Genomic DNA, 20,418 nt, shown 5'->3' with positions numbered 1-20,418 from the left:
AGAGAGAGAGAGAGAGAGAGAGAGGAGGAGAGAGAGAGAGAGAGGAGAGAGAGAGAGAGACACACACACACACACACACACACACACATCCTATTTCTCTGTAAAAATCCCTCCAAAAATTTGTAAGTTTTTACAAAATCCTACCTAAAATAGGTACATTGCACAAAATCCCAACATAAATGTTTAACAATTCTTCTCTTGGATTCTTGATCACGTTGCCTCTTCTCCTCTTTTGTCACATTTTTGTTCATTAATGTACCTAAGAGTAGGTGGCTCTCCCTCAAATGATCAAACTAAATTTAAGTTTAAATTATAAAAAATGTACATAGTGGTAGGCGGGGAAAAAAAAGACAATGCAAAAGAAATGCGAGGTCCCTGAATCAAAAAATATTTTCAAGCATAAACAATTACCTACTGGATTTAACCTAAATAATATTAGAACCTATCTAATTCAAAAATCACACCAATAACTTTGGTATACCCATGGGAGATTGATATTGATATGAGAAGACCTTTTTTCCACTTTTGAACAATTATATAGGAATGCTATCTTCTAAGATATTCAACTTAGGAGGATGGATGCCTCCTCAAAGGGATCATCCATGGGCACCACATAGCATAGATATAGGAGCACCTAGTAGAATCTACCAACTAATGATCAACTACTTCAAGAGTAGATATGTGTCACGTCAAAGATGATGGTGTAGTGGGAATAATAAAAATGGAAGCTAAGCAACTAGATCAAGAATTAGCTAGGTTATATAGGAAATGCTATCTTCTAAGATCTTCAACTTAGGAGGAGGGATGCCTCCTCAAAGGGATCATCCATGGGCACCACATAGATAGAGGAACACCTAGTAGAATCTACCAACTAATGATCAACTACTTCAAGAGTAGATATGTGTCACGTTAATGGAAATAATGAAAATGAAAGCTAAGTAGCAACATCAAGAACTACCTAGAACTTACTAATATGAGTCAAAGGATCGATACGAGCTACAACAACCACATGAGAAACCTCCTTAAAAATGTGACTCACTAGAATATGAACAAGAAGAGAGGACCCAACATCATGAGAAGATTTGTTATACTTAAAGGAGCCACTAGAATATGAACAAGAAGAGAGGACCCAACATCATGAGAAGATTTGTTATACTTAAAGGAGCTAGCTCTATAAAGCCATCTACTATAGAGGGAAAATCACTGAAGTAAAAATCATTAATAATCAAGTGATCATTGTTGATCCCTCCACCACATAATTGCACCCTTGCACATAAATAATTATTTTATTTATTTAAAAAAATTAATCACTTTAGAACTCCACATCCCTCCACCACTTTAGAACTCCACATCCCTCCACCACCACATAATTGCACCCTTGGACTGAAATAATTATTTTATTTATTTGAAAAAATATATCACTTTAGAACTCCACATGATTTAGATAGTCTTTTATATTTTTTCAGATTTAGATAGTTTTTTATTTTATTTGAAAAAATATATCACTTTAGAACTCCACATTGAAAAAATAGTTTTTATTTTATTTGAAAAAATATATCACTTTAGAACTCAAGAACTCCGCATGATTTAGATAGTTTTTTATTTTATTTTTATTTTTAGAATTGTTGTTCTTTATATACATTAAAAGGTTATTTTATTTGAAAAAATATATCACTAGTTTTTTATTTTATTTGAAAAAATATATCACTTTAGAACTCTACAACTCCACATGATTTAGATAGTTTTTTATTTTATTTTTATTTTTAGAATTGACATTAAAAGTTATTTTTTCAATACAAAATTATTTTATAGTTTTATGTGAATAAATCACATGTTACTCTTTAATAAAAGAATTTAAGACATTCATAAGATTACATTTCATTTAGCTCTCAATATAGTTAAATAATTCTAATGAAAAATAAACATTTCATTTAGCTCTCAACATAGTTAAATAATTCTAACATAAAATAAATTAACTCAAAGAATTTGAGACATTCATAAGATTAAAATCATAAGATTACATTTCATTTTAGCTCTCAACATAGTTAAATAACTCTGACATAAAATAAATTAACTCATCAATTCCTCTTGATTAAAAAAGAAAAAGAAAAAACACTTCCCATCTCATGTTTAAAATTCTCCTTCAAGAAAACACAATAATTTGAATTTCTAAAATGCTTGCTGTTAAAATACTATCACCTCATACACTTTGAAAAATATTAAATATTTATTATATTTTAAAATACCAAAAAATTACAAAACATTAAATATTCATTATATTTTAGCATTAAAATGCTAAAAGATTTCTTAGAATGTTCTAGATAAGGGGAGTCATCCCCTACACTGAATAACTTTCTTGCCTTAAATCTCAAAGTACTAATTAGCTTATTTATATTAAATTCCGTTTAACATACATATCAAGCACTAATTTGGTGAAGCCCTTTATAGAAGGTTCAAATACTAGAAATCATGAAGCCCTTTAGTAGGTTGAAAAACTAGAAATCATTGAATGTCATGATGCAGAGGGATCAATATCTCCGAGGATATGGAACTTATTACTACTTAGAACTAATTGCAGATGTGCACTGCCTGTTTTCAATTCTGCTTCAAGGGCCAATAATTATCATTCCAGCCCACTTGAATACCATTACCAACTTCATTGGTAGATTCATCTACTAATGTAGGCAGCAGGTCGTCATACATTAAGGTGAGCTTCGGAAGCTCTTGCAAATACTTGTAACCATCAACATATTCTCCTGAGGAGTACTGTTGAACTGGCTTTTCATGGAATGTGAACCCATTTTCACCACAAAGAAAACCTTCTTGTCGTTGCAGTGAAGTTTCTGCTTCTCCCAACACAAGACTTACACCATCCAACTGGTTCCCATGATTGTTTTCATTGTATTCTGCAAATGGGCACTGCGTAAAGCTTGCCATACTTGTATCCATTACATTATGGGGATGGGTTTCATATGCATATGTTACATGATTTTGAATATCAGCTTGACAATCCATAGTATTGAAATGGGTTCTGTTTAGTAGATATATCTCATGTGGATCATATTGAGGGACTATATTATCCACTGTATAGTTACACTGGCTGACATTCCCATTGAAAAAATTGCTGTTGGAGGGATCTCCTTCACAGATACATAAGTTCTGGCAGTTTGAATTACCCATCAGGGAGGCCATTGGTTTACCACATTCCAATTGTGCATTGATCTTCGGGGGAACCACCTGAGAAGCAGCAGTGTTGTAATGGTGGTTATTACAATTCAGTTTCTTTTTCAAATGAGTGTTCCAGTAATTCTTGATTTCAGTGTCTGTTCTACCGGGCACTCTTCCCGATATCAGAGACCATCTGCACTCACAAAATAAAAAACACAGCAAAACAATTTCATTGGAACATATTTATTGATTAGATCATGTAAGGGACTTTCCTCTTCTCTTCTTTGTTCATATGATGATAGATTATTAAATATGATCTGAAATACGTTGAAGAATAATATTTGTTGATTTTACAGAAGACCAGTTGATATGGATCCATTAAGCATTACTATCTTTAATCTCCCCCCTTAATGTTTAATGATTGAACACCCATTTTTTATCTCAACTTTGCAAAATTTTCTTTTGAAACTGCCTTGGTGAGTATATCTGCAAGTTTTATCACTGGTTTTGCAAAATTTTAATTCAACCTGTTTCTCAGTTACAGATTTTTGATAAAATGATATTGTATATCAATATGTTTTGTTGATCCGAATTATGGATTTGGACGACAACATCTAAGTGAGAACCTGCGGTGTTGTGGATGAACAAGATAATACAGAATTGAAGCAAGCCAAAAAGTATTGTATTCAATTCGAAAATCCAACATTTAGTAGTCCAAGGGATTCCAAGGGTCACCAACAACTCCTTGAGAATCGAAAAACCAACAATCATATTCCTTGACAGAAAGCTAATATTGCATCAATATATTCGATTTCAGTTGAGGACAAAGATATTGAAAGTTTTTTTTTATGATTCATATGATCTATATTCTAAAATACAATGAAGAATAATGTTCATATATTCTAATTTAAAAATATTCAAACCAATAAAATAGACTGGAAATGTGAGTCTTTAGTTGAACAGTAGTTTTTCATTTACAAAAATTAACAAATAGTTATTTGATTAATAGGAAATCGATTAATCTTTAACAATAACGGTCTGTGTTATTTCATAAAATTGAACTTAATGAATATTAAATTTTTTCTATTCTATTTTTATTTATTTATTTTTCTCTCTGTATTGTAGAAAAAAGTACCTGCAACATGAATTTTGTCATATACCCTTCACATTCACACTGAATAAATAAACATACTACTCTTAAAAATTTCCATGAACTTTGAAGGTAAAACTTCTATATAATTATGAAAAAACTAATCAAACTCTATTCCATATAAGAATTTTAACCACTGTCTCATAGATTAATTTTAACCTCATAAACATTTAAATTCTTCCACCTTATTCTAATATAAACATGCTCATGCCCTTAAACATTTCCTTTTCTCTAAATTAGCTTTGAAAGTAAAACTTCTATCATTCATTTTGCAGGTCCTTCAAAGTACAGACAGATTAGCAAGTTGGTAGTTCTTGTGAACACAGATTTCAAGTTGACATTGAGCCCAAGAGCATACCTATTGCCAAGGAGCTTATGCAATCTGATAATGAGCTCTTCTTCTTCTAAGGAAATGTTACCTCGTTTCACATTAGGACGCAGGTAATTCTTCCACCTCAGTCTGCAACCTTTTCCACAGCGTTGCAGACCTGAAATGTCCAGACAAGATTCACAAATTAGAACAGAATCTTATGATACTTTAAAAAAATTATCAATCCAATTCAGAAGCAATTAAAGTTAACAATATGTTAATAATTAATTTTGACATGATAATTAATCCATACCTGCTCTCTGGGGCAATGTCCGCCAGTGCCCTTCACCATGAGCCTGTATGTATTTAATTAGTAAAACATCCTCTTCAGGTCTCCACAGGCCTCTATTACTCCTCCTCTCACCCATCAATATATCTGGCTAGACAAACACAAGCATTAACTGTAGTCTTCTTCACTTGGCTAATCTCAAATTTCAAAATGTCTGCTACAAACTTATAGGGAATTGTGGTGACCTTGAGGCTTCCATGTGCTGCCTTTGTGAACTGTTTCTTTCCATGGAATCTATTACTAGATTGTGCTGTACGGTCGCTGTCAAATGCCAGTGATCTACCCAAAAACTAAACTGTAACATGTCTTAACTAAATGAATGAAAGATTTTAATAATGTTCATGTAGTCTAAGTAGTCTGTGGGACTCACGAATAGCACATCTTAAGAATAAATAACATTCATGTGATCGAAATAGTTTATAAAACTCATAAATAACACACTCAAAAAATAAATGAATAAAAGATTTTAATGACCTGAGGTCAAAATAACCCACCCAAAAAACAGGCCACTGAATGTACAAAATATTAATTTTTGGGCAGATGGGTAGCTGGCACTGAGTTTGTTAACGTGATGAACTTCTGTCAATGAGCTTTAAATGGAGTCTGTCAATGACAATGGCTAGCACACTGTAATTTCCAATATTTTAAACGACTTTCAATGTTTTGAGATTTACATGCTATATATGTTTTCATGCATTTATTGAACGTAAGGTACGTATTATTATATTTAATGTCGACCAGAATACTTGAGAGTAGACTGCCACTCAGCTTAGAGGAAAGACTTACGGTGAAAGGATCACAAACAGAGCTTTCTTTTCAGATTGTCTTCCATATTTTGTTTTATATACATAAAGAAGTTCTATCACGATTCAGAAACTTTCAGTGGGCTGAAGATTAGATTGGTGTCAGTCACTGGTCAATAGATCAAACTGCAATGGCTCTCGTGGTGTGAAGTAACACAGTCGTTGCAGTGTTATAAAAGCAGGGCTGAAGCTATTCGGATTCTAAAACAGATCTTTCGTACAGCATGTTAGCGACAGGTTAGTCAATTGCAATCGTTTATTGCAAAATCGATGGTGTAAAACACGCAACAAACACGCGTGTTAGTGAATCCGTACTGCCATTTTGAAACCAGAATAGACGCATCCTAAAAGCAGAGGCAGTGTAAGATTCTGACATGATGACGTCAACTATAGCAACAATAAGAGCACGAGGACTATAGAGAGTTTCTCTTACAAAAGTTTTCAACTTTGTTCTTTAATAAAATAACAATATTTAATATGGAAATTGATAGTTTAATATATATTTTATAGCTTTTATCCTAGAATGTTAGCTTGTTTAAGTTTCAATTATATACAACAAACCAAATTGGCACACTTTGAAACAATAATAATTCCAAACATAAAACGCTATTTCAATAATTGAGCAATTACATATTAGTAATTGAGTGAGTTTATTCAAGAATTTGGCTATCATCTTTTTTATTATATAATTTTGTTTGTGTTGTGGTCATTTAATTATTCAAAAAATGATTAATTTATTGTTCCTTTATACTTTGGTTTTTCCAATAGCAATTGCGTCCTTTGGAGGTCTTGATTATATCTTGCCAAATGTCTCTATGATTGTTAATACAAATGAGAAAGTAAAAAAATGTTCTCCTTCTCTTCTGTGTCTTCAACAAAAGAATCTCAAAAAAGCCACATTGAAGAAAGGTAGTCAAGTTGGCAAGAAAAGTACACAAGAGAAAGTGAAGTTGGTAGGTGAAACCTTGATGGAATTGAGCATTATCCATCCTTTGGACTCACATTTCACTATGTCTTAATGATGATATTCCTCTCATAGAATACTAGGGGTTTGGATAGTGCCCTTGTCAGAAAGTTGTTCAAAATCTTATTACAATTCACAAGCTAGTTATCTTGTTCCTTCGGGAAGCTAAACTTTTTGTGAATGTGATGCAATCTATTTCTTCTACCCCGTGGAAAGGTAGTTGATGCCAATGTATTGGAGCTAAAGGTTCTACAGGAGGAGTGGCTTGTCTCGTGGATCTGCTTCAACTTACTCATATGTATTGGATTGCTTCTAAACACTCTTTATCCTTGCTGGGTACTCGTTTTCCTTCTAGTGATGTCATTCTCCTTTCTAATATTTACTCTTCAATAGAGTTTGAAGTTAATGTTGGGTTGTGGTCTCATATCCATTTTGTTCAATCCTTGTTTACCTCTACTCCATGGATTTTGGTTGGGGACTTCAATGCTATTCTTTCTTTTTAAGATAAGTTGGGGGTTCTTAGTCAAATGGGTAAATCTTCTACTCTATTTCAAGAATAATATATATTTTTGCAATCTTGTGGATGTAAGCTTAGTGGAGGTTCTTTCACATGCAATAATTATAGATGTGGGTTGGAATCTAAATAAAAAAGATTGGATAGATTTCTGGTCTCTTCTTCTTGGATTGACAATCTTGGGTAACAACTTTTGAAAATTTGGAGTGACGTGGCTCAGATCATTGGCCTATTAAATTCATTTCTTATCTCTTTTCTACTAAGAAAAAATATGCTTTCAAGTTTCAATTAATGTGGCTTCGGGATCAAACTCTATATGAGAAAATGCTACAATGGTGGATTATGGGGAGAACTTCCTTTGGTACTGATATGTACTATTTTTCTAAGTGGCTCCAATTTATAAAACTCCAACTTAAAAATGGAACAAATTTGGATTTCATAATTTATTTTGGCAAAAGAAACTTGTTCAAGATAGGCTTAATGATATTACTTTTCTTATTAGGAAATGTGGTATGACCATAGACCCTCTTCAAGAAGATTCTTCTTTATCCAAATAGCTCCATGAATGGGAACTTTGTGAGGAATCTTTTTTTGAAACATAAATCTAGAATTACTTGGCTATAGGAAGGTGAACAAAATAATTCCTTCTTTAATAACTCTTTTAAGGATAAGCATTGTGGTAATGTTATTTCTTCTATCATCTCTTCACAAGGTGAGAAGTTGACTTCATTTGATGCAATCAATCAAGATTCTAGTTCATTTATTTTATTCCCTTTTTTTTGAAAATGGTCTTTACCTCTGTGATGGAAGAAAGAGTTATCTTAGACTATATTCATTCTCTCATCTCAATGAAAATGAATGAGACGTTGATGGCCCCAAATAACATTGAATAATTCCACACAATTGTTTTTGGAATAAAAAATGATAAAGCTCCTAGTCTTGATGGATTTCTTATTAAGTTGTTTCAAGAGTTGTGGGATCTTCTTAAATATGATTTATTAGAGGTTATTCACAAGTCCCAAACTAATAATAAGAAGCTTAAATCCACAAATACAACTTTATTGGCTTTAATTCCAAAGAAACCTAATGCTAATTGTTTATATAGCTCTTTCTGCATAATTGCTTTGTGTAATCTCACCTATAAAATTATTACTACAACCATTGGTTTAATCATGTTAAGAAGATTCTTGACAACCTTATATCATTTGAGCAAGGATATTTTGTTAAAGGGCATCAAATTCTAGATGGGGTTGTAATAACAATTGAAGCTCTTCATTTTATAGATTATTCTAAGGAAGAAGCTATGTTTATTAAGCTGGATATGTCTAAGGCTTATGATATGATTAGATGGTCTTTTTAGAAGAATATCCGAGCTCTTCCTTTGTTTTTTCTTTGATTGGATTAATTGGGTCATGATTTGTGTGGAATCCTCTTATTTCTTTATTCTTATAAATAACATTCTTTCTTCTCTATTCAAGGGATTCATCAGGGTGATCTTTTGTCCTCTTATCTTTTTATTTTTATGGTTGAAGGGTTGTGAAGGTTGATCAATCATCAAATAGTTAATGGTTTGATATAGGGGTAGAAGGTGGCTAGGGTTGTCCTTTTTCGCATCTTCAATTTTTTGATGATACTTCCCTTATAGGTGTTGCTAAAGATTAGGAAGCCATTCATTTCATAAAAATTAAAATTTGTATATGTTAGCCTTAGGTCTAAAAATTAATGAAGATAAGTCAAATATTTTTTCTTCAATACTCCTATTCCCATTCAACTTAGGATTTCTTCTATCCTATGTTTCCGTATAGGCCAACTCCCTCTGGAATATTTGGGGATCCCTTTGTCAACTAGATCTACTAATCTTGTCTATTGGAAGAATTTTCTTAATCATTTCAGGATGAAATTCAACCATTAGAATTTTTATTGGTCCTCTTTTGTTGGTTGTATGACACTTCTAAAATATTTTTTGAAACCCCTTTCTAATTATGAATTTATGGTTCTTTCTAATCCCAAGAGTTTCTTAAACCTAAGTTTGATTCTCTCTCTAGAAAATTTTTATGGGCTATAAATTTAGATATTAAAAAATGTAATCTTGTGAGCTAAGAAAAAGTTTGTTGACCTAAACAGTATGGTGGTCTAGGCTTTAGGCAAATTAAGATTATTAGTCAAGCTTTAGCTTCTAATTTTTTGGTGATGATGTACTCAACAAAGTCAACCTTGAAAAAATATAATTAATAATAAATATCTTCACAGAGTTGGCTCTCAAGATGGTCCCACATTTGACTTGATAAGTAAAGGTTCTCTGATATAGAATACTCTAAAGAAAGGTTTCTCCCTTGTTAAACATGGTCTTTTTTGGATTGTGAATTATGGTGATGTACAACTCTATTTTGGACGAAATTTTGGGTCTTCACTATATGATCCTCTCCTCCTTTCTCGATCTCCACCATTTGAGTAATTATTTCATAGATGCTAGATGGTAGAAAGTTGTTGACTTCAAGGAATGCCATCAAAGGGGGAATATTTCTCTCTTTAGTGGAAAGATATGAGTAGAAGGCCTTTGGGTAGGGGTTATGAATTGTGGGAAACTCTTTCTTCTATTCTAGTTGATCAACATTATTCTTCCTTATTTAAGCATGATACCTTGGCTTGGGATTTTGATCTTAAAGGAGTCTATGTTTTGTTAGAAGTGGCTATCAATTTTTAGATGCCAAAAAGAATGGTTTGGAGGATTTCCCTTAGTGGAAAATAATTTGGAATAAGCTTTCTTGGACCAAAAATAACTCACTTGTTTGGATTCTTAGCTAAAATAAATGTCTTACCTAGGATAATCTAAAAAAAAAGAGGTTTCCAAGGACCTTAAAAGTTTGTTATTGTTGGGCTTCATGAGGAGGATGCTTCTCAAATTTTCTTTCAATGCCCTTTTTCTTTGGGTTTTTGGGCTAAATGGTGGTGGTGTTGGATTCATATGTTTTCTCATGCTACTTCCTTGTTTGATTTATAGGATAAATTGGATCATGCTCCTCCCACTACTTTTTTTTTGGTAGTTTGGGATATTGGTCCCACTTTTCTTCTGTAGAAAGTCTTGTTAGAGAGGAACCATTATATTTTCTAGGGTCATCATAACCTCATTGAGTATGTTTGGCATAAGATGTTAACTTCACTTCACAAAACTCTTACTACTAAATTTTCTTTTTATTTGACGCTTGATGTTGCTGTCTCACCTTTGTCGAACTGTTGGGTAAGGGTATTTTTCTTATTTCTTCTACTTCTAAGTTGTAGACTTGTCCTTATCCTTATGTTCCTTCTCAATAAGTTAACATAGATGGCCATTAGCCTCCTCCTCCTAATGTTTTCAAATTTAACATTGATGGTTCCTTTAGGGGCAATCCTAGTCCAACTAGGATTGGAGGGATTGGTAATGATAATTATGGTTTTATGCAATTCTTTGTTTGTAGCTAATAGAGTTGGTACTAGGTTGAAGATGTCATCAGTGAGATGAATTCTATGATTTTAGTTTCTCTTTTGATTAACAAGAATTTTGAGAGATCTTTCTGGCACATGACTTCTCTTACTGCACAAACTCTTGACTTATCTCAATACTTGAACTCCATATCTTTTGTTCATATCCCTCGAGAATGGAATGCAAGTGTTGGTTTTTTAGCTAAACAACTTTCAAATACTTTCAGAGGATGAAATATTTGTGATCGGGGTTCTCTTTCTCTTGATCATTTTCTTAATTTTTACATAGATAATTTAGAATGATGTGGGACAATCTTTGTACTTCTTTCTTGAATTTTTCTAGAGTCCTATATTATTGGAGTTGACATTTTTGTGGGAGACTTTTTTGTCTCCTATTTTTCCTTGCAATGATAGCTATGGATAGCTAGAAATATTATTTTATTCTCTTTATTTCTCTTGATTAATAAATCTGAATCCTTTTTTGTCTCCTAGAAAAAGTGATTTAAAAAAAAAAAAATAGATACCAAAATATATTTTTGGTATTTTTTTATGCTTCTAGATTTATGTATATTAACTCTTGCATCACAAGGCAGGGGTCATTTTCTAATCTGTATGGGTATTTTCATAATTTCTTTTGTTAAGAATTTTATTAAAGAAAACTAATTTGCATAAATTGATTTGTATACACGAGTATCTAATTTATTTTTCTCCATTTCAATATATAGAAATAATTGAATAAATAAAGATTTCGTAGCCATCCATAACAAAATAAATATATACTATTAGGTGAAGATGATGGTGCCTTTTGACTTCAATGTAACCTTCACCTTTCAAATCTTGGATGCATAATATTTAAGTTTTAGACATTTATTAGTTGTATGGCTATTGAATCAATGGCATTTAGAATATTCATGGTGTTTATATCACACAATTTTTTGTTTTTATCATCATAAAACTTTGTAAGTGGGAAGTTGATCATGTTCTCTTGTAAGAGTTTCTTGAATATATTATTCAAGGGTTCAAACCACTTTATCTATTGATGTTTAAGATTATTTATATTTTTAGTTTTTTTTTATATATCTTTGCTTTAAAGTTATTAAATCATTGTTGACTATGTTTGTAGCTTTTACAAAGAAATTAGGCTTCTCATTTTAGTTTTTTTTGTTGTCTTGATCCTTGGTAAAACTTTGAATAACCCTTTGAAATTATTACCTTTTCAATTTGAACACTTTTTTTTTACTGATCATTGAAAAGATCAATAATTATATATTTATTTTTGATAAATTGTATGAAAAGTTTTTAATAATCCACTCTTTGAGTTTGGGAAATACATTTTTTATTCCTTTTGGTAGACAAGTAAATCAATCCAAATCTTGTCCCCTAATGCTACAAGGAAAAAGGAAATGCAAATAATCATTATTGTAAGAAAAATCATGGTAAATGATGCAAATTTACAAATGTGACTCGTTGCATTTTCGTTTCCTTTGATTTATCAAATTTGGGTATTTCAAACTGTAAAGGAAAAAGTACTTGTGTGATTGAAATTTAAAAAGGATAGGGACATTAATATAGTTATTTGAACTTATATCCTTTAGTCTAAGGTGAACCCAAATGAAATTTTATAAGGGTATCCTTCATATCCTTTAATATTTTATTGACCAAAGATTTGGATGATTGAAATTAAATTTAGATGTGTTGAGGACGACATAAAAAATATGGTTGATGTATTTATAAGGCTTACATGAGACTAATAATGGGAAATTTTACCAAAGACTATCCCCTTATTCATTCTTTTTTAATTCTAATAAGTCTCACAAGTACCATCATTTTCAAGTGCTTGATGGAATTCATTAGTATTTGTAGGAGAGTGTCCTTGTGTTGTTAATTGGTCAAGTTCAAAATCACTTGGAAATCAAGCTCTTCATTATAAATTGGTTCTTAAAGGATGTGATATATATGTATTTCAATGTAAGTTCTTGAAGCAATTTCCATATTCTCTATGTTTATCATCATCATAGTCTTGGGGCAGCACACAAGAGTGTTTATAGTTATTAATTTTATGGTACATTGTTTGGCTACATGTAAGAAATAGTGAGATACAAAGTTTAGACTTACTTTTCATGGATGAACATAATTTCTTATATATGGTAAAATATTACATGTTAAAAATTGTCAGACACAAAATTTGATCAACCAATGATAAAATATACACTAAAAATTTGGTTGAAAGTGAGTGTTTTGTTATAATGGATGAGATATGAATTGTTACATATGAACTTAATTCACAAGGGATGAATTTTTATGATTAAGTGTTGGACTTATGATTTGGATATGGGATCGTCATACCATGAGCGTAAAATAGTGATATGGCTAAGGTTGGATGTTACCTAGATGTAGGAAGAATCTAACCTGAGTGTGGAAGTTACATGATATTTTACACTATAGTAATGTTAGACTTGGGTTGATTATAATTATGATCAACTGTGAATCTAGTGTCCAAATGTGAATATAGGTTTAATGGACTATGGCTAAGGTAAACTAAGATTGAACTAGACACATGGGCTAAGTTAGTTCTTATGGTTGAGCCAAGCTTGGGTTGAGGTAAACAAGGTTGAGTTAATTTGTGGTTGAGCTAAACTAAAGTTGAGTTAACCTAGGGATACTTTAAACTTAGGTCAAGTTAACCTACGATTGAGATAAACTTAGGATGAGTTGATCTTGGATTTACATAGCTTTTCTTGAGTTAAATTAAAGTTGAGTTAATCTATTATTGAGATAAACTAAGGTTGAGTTAATCTGCAAATTGAGTTAAACTAAGATCATGTTAACTTGGGTTGAGTGAACCTAGGGTTGAGTTAATATATGATTGAACTAAACTTTGATTGATTTAAATTAAGTTGAATTAAATTATAGTAGATTTATAATTAAACAAATGTTGAGTTAACCTATATGGTTAAATAGATTATGTCTAAGTTTAACCAAGGTTTGTTTGACCTTGAGTTAAAGTTGACATAATTGAACTAATTATGGTGGAGTAAACGTAGGTTTGATGATCCAAGGTCATGTTGAACTAAGGTTGGGTTGACTTAAATGTTTGAAGTTGAATCGAGCTAAACTAACAATGGTGGAGTAAACCTAAGAATAGTTGACCATGGGTTGGAAGTTCTAAAATTAATTTGAATGATGGGTTTCTCTTGTTAATACCTTGGTTTATGTTGGACCAAAGTGGTGACTCTGGGTGAGGATGGAGTATAATTATGTAGCATTGTAAATTGTCATTAGTCCAATTTATAGCTCATGTTTGTGCTCCCACTTTAGCGTGTCCTATCCTCATCCTCTCTCTCTAGAGGTCTGTTCAGACCCTATTATCCAACTTTGATGTCATATACACCCATTGGTGAGTCCTACTGTGGGATACCCTCCCTCATGTATGCTTATTTTGGTCCTATTTGTAGAAGGAATATGGCATGGGACGCCTTGATCTGGACCAGGGCACCCAAAAATATCCCAGTCCCTCTCAAATGGGCCCTAATTTGAAATGGGGTAGGTGCTATATCTCCCTGATAGCATTGGATTCTTGGGGCTACACATGACTATTGAAGGTTAGCCTAATTAGTAATCTACTTAGGAAAACCTATATAAAGAAATTCTATCAATTCATTTGATCATTCACATGAGCCAGCTAAAGTATTCATGCATTCATGAAGCATTTATCATCAAACATCTTTAGAGAGTCAAGGCTACATATCCATCATTCAAGCATTGTGGAGGAAATTTACATCAATCTTCATGCAAGAATGTGTGTGTGATTAGGGTTTTTCATGTCCATGTGTTTGTCTTCACTGTTCTCAGTCTGTGCAAGGGTTTAGGCCCCCCAAAATGACTCCATCTTGATTTCCCACTGTGGGTTCCCAATGGCCTTTGGGATTATAGCTATGGAGTTTATGTACAGTGTAATTATCAATTTTTGTGACCAGGAAGTTGTATTTGCTAATTTTAAGATCATGCCCTAGGCGTGCTCTGCCATAGCCCGACTAGGGAACATGACTGCACAATACCTTATTCCTTGCAGTGGTGGAAAAATTAAATAATGCTAAGTATTTTGTGTTGAGGGTGGATGCTAGACAGAGCCTCAGTGTAAGTGTGGAATCTTGACAGGGTGTTGAGACATATAAACCCATTGGTGAATGCTCACAAGTCCTAAACCCTTGAAAAGTGTCATTTTTGGGATAGTCCCTATACTGACAAAACAAACCACCTAACCTCAAAAATATTAAAGGGTTTCCAAATGGGTATTCATATCTGCAAATATTCTATGGGGTCCTTTGACAATTTTTAGAACCAAAGAGAAAAAACCATAAAAAGAGGGCTAAAAGGGGCTCATAGGGCTACAAGTCCTTAATTATAGGATCTATGAAACAATAGGAGAATGAATGGGAGTAGACACCAAATCAGCATGGAAGGAGTTGGAAAACCATGTTAGATCCTTCTTAGACCCCTGCAAGTGAAGAGCATTGAATTAGGCATGTTGGAGGTTGAACTTACTCATGTGAGTTCTAACCTTGGATTTGAGTAATTTGAGCAATTGAGTTGGTAGAGAGATCTACAAAGGAGTTTGGGTGTTGGGATAGATTCACACATGGAGAGAAGGGCATAAAAAAACAAGAAAGCCCACAATAACACCTTTTCCTAATCTATAAACCAAATTGCAACTCTTTTGAGAGATTCTCCCTATCAGTGCTACCTAGTCCTGAAAATTAGGCCAAAATTTTGAGAACAAGTTCTAAACATCTTATTTTGCCTAGATCTTAGTTGGTGGCTTTGTGGGACATCTATAGCTTACTTTTTCTGTTAGATTACTTCAATAATCCCTCATTTTACTCTAATTTCATTATTACATTGCAATTCAATAAAGAAAGAGGATAGTCAGCCCTAACCAGTTGAATCCAATTAGAATCGCAGACCTTTCCCCATTGGGATTGAGCCTAGATCTATTGGGTTCAACCCTCTTTCAATGTAATTTGGTTAATTGGGCTATTTAGTGGATTTATATAGTGAAACCCCAATTTCTAATTTTCCATACATTACAGATTATAATTTTTCTTAAAGACCAAGTTTGATTCAAGGGTACAAATTTTGTTATTGAACAATTTGTGAGTCATACAAAAGTAGAATTCTAAGAGTTAAGATAGAAAAGCTTCCTCTTTGTATTGGTTTGAAGTAGGGATAATTAATCTAAACATTGAAAGACAAACAATACACATGAACAAGTCCAAGAAAGAGTGTTAGGTGTATCACTCCTTGTAGAAGCATTCTGACTCATGAAACATTCTTTCTTAGCCAATGTGTTTGATGTAGAACCATTTGGGTGCATGGGCAATCCTACACACCTAAAAACTGATCTTTCATTTTTTTTTTTGTGCTTGTTTTTGGTCTTGTAGGCAGAGTTTCATTCTTGATTTTCTCTCCTCCAACTTCGCAAATTTATTTAAAAATTGGGTAAATCTATATAAAATTATAACAATTACATTTTTTAATTGCTATTGCCAAAGTAATGACAGAATAAATTCCCACACCGAAGAAAGGTTGAAGCATTCATTGGACATTTTGGAGCCTTAAAATTTTGAATTTATTCCTCTAATTTGTGAATGGGCAGCCATAAGTGCTTGGTGAAGGGGAGAGTGGAGTGTGATCCTATGAATGAGCCATTTGAACCTACAGGGTTGTGTTACGACACTACAAAAACCTCTCTTAGTTTTGGTAGACTCGGATCCAATTGCCAGTGGCAACACTTTCTCGGTGGTGACAAAAAAGTGTCAGATGAGTTCAATGAATAGTTGCACAACACCCTAACTTTCAATCTGCTTGTCGTGGCATCGAACCACCAACTTGTATGCATCCGTGTCACCGGATTTACCCTATGCATGCCTTCTTTTCACTCTCCAATTTGTCCGATTGATCCGGGCCACACCCTATTGGCCATCTCGCTTAAGCGCTCAAATCACGAAAAGTTTTCAAACTTCAACGATGCATTTCCCGACACTCGTGAGACATACTAATGAGTTGTTTGATCCTACGGGGTCGTGTTACGATGAGCTATACAAGAACCTCTCTTGGTTTTTGAATAACCAGATCGATTTGCCCATACCAACAATTTCTCAGATGCCTCAAAAAGTGTCAGATGAGTATGATGAAAAGTTGCACAATGCCTAACTTTCAATCCACTCATTGTGGCACCGAATCCTTTGCTCGTACATGTCCATGTGGTCGAGTTTACACTATGCATGACTTCATTTCGCTCTCCCACTCGTTTGATCGATTCAGGCCACACCCTACTAGCCATCTCGCTTAAGTGCTCAAATTTTAAAAAGTAGTCAAACTTCGGTGACGCATATCTTAATGCCCGTGAGATATACTAATGAGTCATCTGATCCTATGCGGTCATGTTGTAAGACACTATACAAGAACCTCTCTCATATTTTAAAAACTCAGATCCATTTGGTCATTGCGACAGTTATTCTATTGGTCGTTACAATTATTAGTGGCTTGGCTTAATTATAATATACTTGATTGACTTAATAAATTAACTCTTCTTTATCTATATTGGGTATAACCTAAGTACTACTCATGAAAAAGGTATATATATACTAGGTTGTAGGAAATGTGAGGTCACATGTATATCTTTTATTTCTCGTTGATGTCTATTATTGAGCTATATGACAATGATCAAAGTACTCAACCTACCCTCAGTGTCGGCGAGATGAACCTATCAGATATTTTGAATTTTTTTTGTGTTGAATAATTAATGATAAATACAATGATTTCCTATTTGACGTATTGATGTCCTTACATATAAGGTTTATAATTCAAGCAAGTATTAAATTGGGAGCTTGATTGGGTTTCATTGAAGTGTTATTAATTATTGAGAGTCATTTAAAGTAGCTCTATTAGGGTATGCATTAGATTAATAGAATTGTATGTGCTATGCATTTTTTTTAGAATGGGTATTGGTACAATGGTGTGTTACATTGTTTAATTTTGGTTCTTTTCGTGTTTCCCTTATATATTATTAATTTCTGTTTCAGTCCCATGACTAGGTTGATTTGAATATGAAATCCGTCAAACCTGTATGAAATTAAAAATTTACTATTAAATTGTGGTTTGTATTAATGTGAATGTTATAGAATGCCTCTACAATGATTTGGACTATAACAATTGAATTTGTGTTGATCGCTATAAGCTTGTTTCTTGGATTAGAGACTCATATTTAGGTTCAAAGCTTAATTAACAATCAACTTTGTGCAATTATTCATTTAATCATTTGTACTGCAATTATGGATAACCATGATAAATGATTTGCATTAACCAGAAAGCTAAAAATCCATACAACATTATATACCAATAATCTAGTATCAAATATATCCAATAAAGTCAAATAGGCTTGCCAAAAGCCATATGGGCATAGAATGTCACGTATTCGTAATACAAAACATATGTTCAAAATTGCCATATAGGCATACAATATAATATCCAATAAAGTCAAATAGGCTTGCCAAAAGCCATATGGACATAGAATGTCATGTATTCGTAAAACAAAATATATGTTCAAAATTGCCATATAGACATACAACATAATATCTAATAAAGTCAAATAGGCTTGCCAAAAGCCATAGGGACATAGAATATCATGTATTCGTAATACAAAACATGTGTTCAAAATTGCCATATAGGCATACAAGATAGGACCTTGATCTAGTCATTTCCCTCTAGGGCAAGGAAATAGATCACGAGATATCTTTGGCTTTCGGGTGGATGGAGATGCATATGACGCGGGTACCTTTCGAGTGTGCCCACTCGACCTTCTCTCCAAACTTTTTTGTAACTCCACCTAATAAAATGAAAATAATGATATTAACATATAAGAAAATTGAATTTTAGAATGACATATAATAGAATAGTAACTTATCGAATACAAATAATCATGATGTTCATCCACAACATGCACACATTCATGATCTGGAGTGGCAAGCCCCTCCTATAGGCATCACAATATAAATTAAACTAAATACAAGTTGTTGCAACAACACCACGCTCCATTGTTGTGCAAGTAGCAGGAGGAGTCTCAGATGTCAACATTTGAAAATTAAACAAAGAATATTGATCAATCACCAAAACTATCTATATTATTTAATGACAACATTAAAGAATAAATTGCTTACCTGGGTGAAAGACTGACGATGAGCTACATTATGTGGTGTTGATGTTGAAGCTCCAACATCAAACTATTTAACATCAAAAATGAGTAATTAGAAATCATTCACATAATGTTCAACTATTCACATATAATAATTATATTTCTTCACTCGTTGTATACCTGTGGAGTCAACGAACTCATGAAAAAGGGTGTTACAGGAATGTTGCTAGTATTGACAACACTTTGAACCTAATTTATTATCATAATCATTTACTAATTTAGATATGTTATTAAATTTATATATAAAATTTAATAAAAAGAATGAAATGAACTTATAATGAAATTCACCTTGGTATCAATGCCAAATGTTTCATTCAGCAAGGATTTTGTCATGCCAATGTTCTCCATGGTAAACTCATCTCATGCATGTGCATGCTCACTACTATTACGATCAGAAGTGCAAAGAGAACCACAAGATAAAAAAAAAATGAGCTGGAACTTGATGCCTAGAAGAATCACCCACATCACCCTCTACTAGAGGCTTGACATATTGTATAAGGGTCTGAGTGAGTGAGCTAATGGAGTCTACAGTTTCAACCTCAAAAATATCATTCACAATGGAAGGTTATGCTCTGTGAAATGGGGCAAGGGTTAGATTAAAGCTTGTGGTTGTATAACACACAAAAACAACAAGAAACAAGGATCAAAGGTTAGTGTTATTCAACCAAAAACTAATCTAAGCAGACATATCAAAAGAGAAACTAAAAATATGATAAAGGATTTAACTATGGAAGTAAATACCACAAGACATCTCCAAATGCTTTTTATTATGCTCTTAGCTCCTTCTCCTTTGTTCCTCTCCTCTCCAAGTTCCAAATTAGTTTAGCTCTCAACAACTTTTTGCACTATGGATGCTTATGGAGGTTCAAGATTGAAATGTTTTAACTATGCTATGCAAGTGTAAAACAAACTAATTAGACATATTATGAAATTAACTAAAATTTATTTTAGTCCAATAATGACAATATATGTGATTTATACTAAATGCTCTCTCTAAAATTCACTATAGATTAAATGCATACAAGTTTTCAGGATTTGGATTATGAATGCTAAATGCTTGAGGATTGAGAAAGCTTGAGGATTTGAAAATGAGGAATGTGAGCTCTATTTATAGGAAAAATGGAGCAATGGATGGTTGAGATTGAGTAATCTCAACAAGGGTATCATTCAATCCATGTGAGGGCTTTCAACCCAATCTCAGGATGACAAGTGTCAACATGAGATGGGTTGAGAGGAGAAGGAAGAAGCATTAAATGCTTGACATGGCCTGAGAGTTAACTTGGGAGTTAAGGTCAAGGTTGGGTTGAGTGAATAAATTCATTATTCAAAGAATAATGCTTTTATCCAATGGATAAACTCTTGTGCAAAGGTAAAAGGGATAACCATGGTCAAAGCAATAAATGCTTGAGGAGACACATGAGTCACATGAGGGTTGAGTTAGGGGTTA

The 20,418-nt window shown here is 32.9% G+C and overlaps 1 protein-coding gene across 1 annotated transcript; it reads right to left on the bottom strand.

The window, feature by feature from the left end:
• Positions 1 to 2,517: 2,517 nt before the first annotated feature.
• LOC131052414 (uncharacterized) lies at positions 2,518 to 19,319 on the bottom strand. Its single transcript, XM_057987082.2, has 8 exons — positions 19,260 to 19,319; positions 19,092 to 19,160; positions 18,937 to 18,999; positions 18,555 to 18,605; positions 5,163 to 5,267; positions 4,942 to 5,068; positions 4,677 to 4,806; positions 2,518 to 3,361 (listed from the first exon to the last, which is right to left on the bottom strand). The coding sequence occupies exons 1-8, from the start codon at positions 19,317 to 19,319 to the stop codon at positions 2,596 to 2,598; spliced, it is 1,371 nt and encodes a 456-aa protein (XP_057843065.2). The 3' UTR covers positions 2,518 to 2,595.
• Positions 19,320 to 20,418: the final 1,099 nt, after the last annotated feature.

The sequence above is a fragment of the Cryptomeria japonica genome, chromosome 10 (assembly GCF_030272615.1).
Source record: "Cryptomeria japonica chromosome 10, Sugi_1.0, whole genome shotgun sequence".
Lineage (NCBI taxonomy): Eukaryota > Viridiplantae > Streptophyta > Pinopsida > Cupressales > Cupressaceae > Cryptomeria > Cryptomeria japonica.
This window is presented reverse-complemented; position numbering and strand designations above follow the sequence as displayed.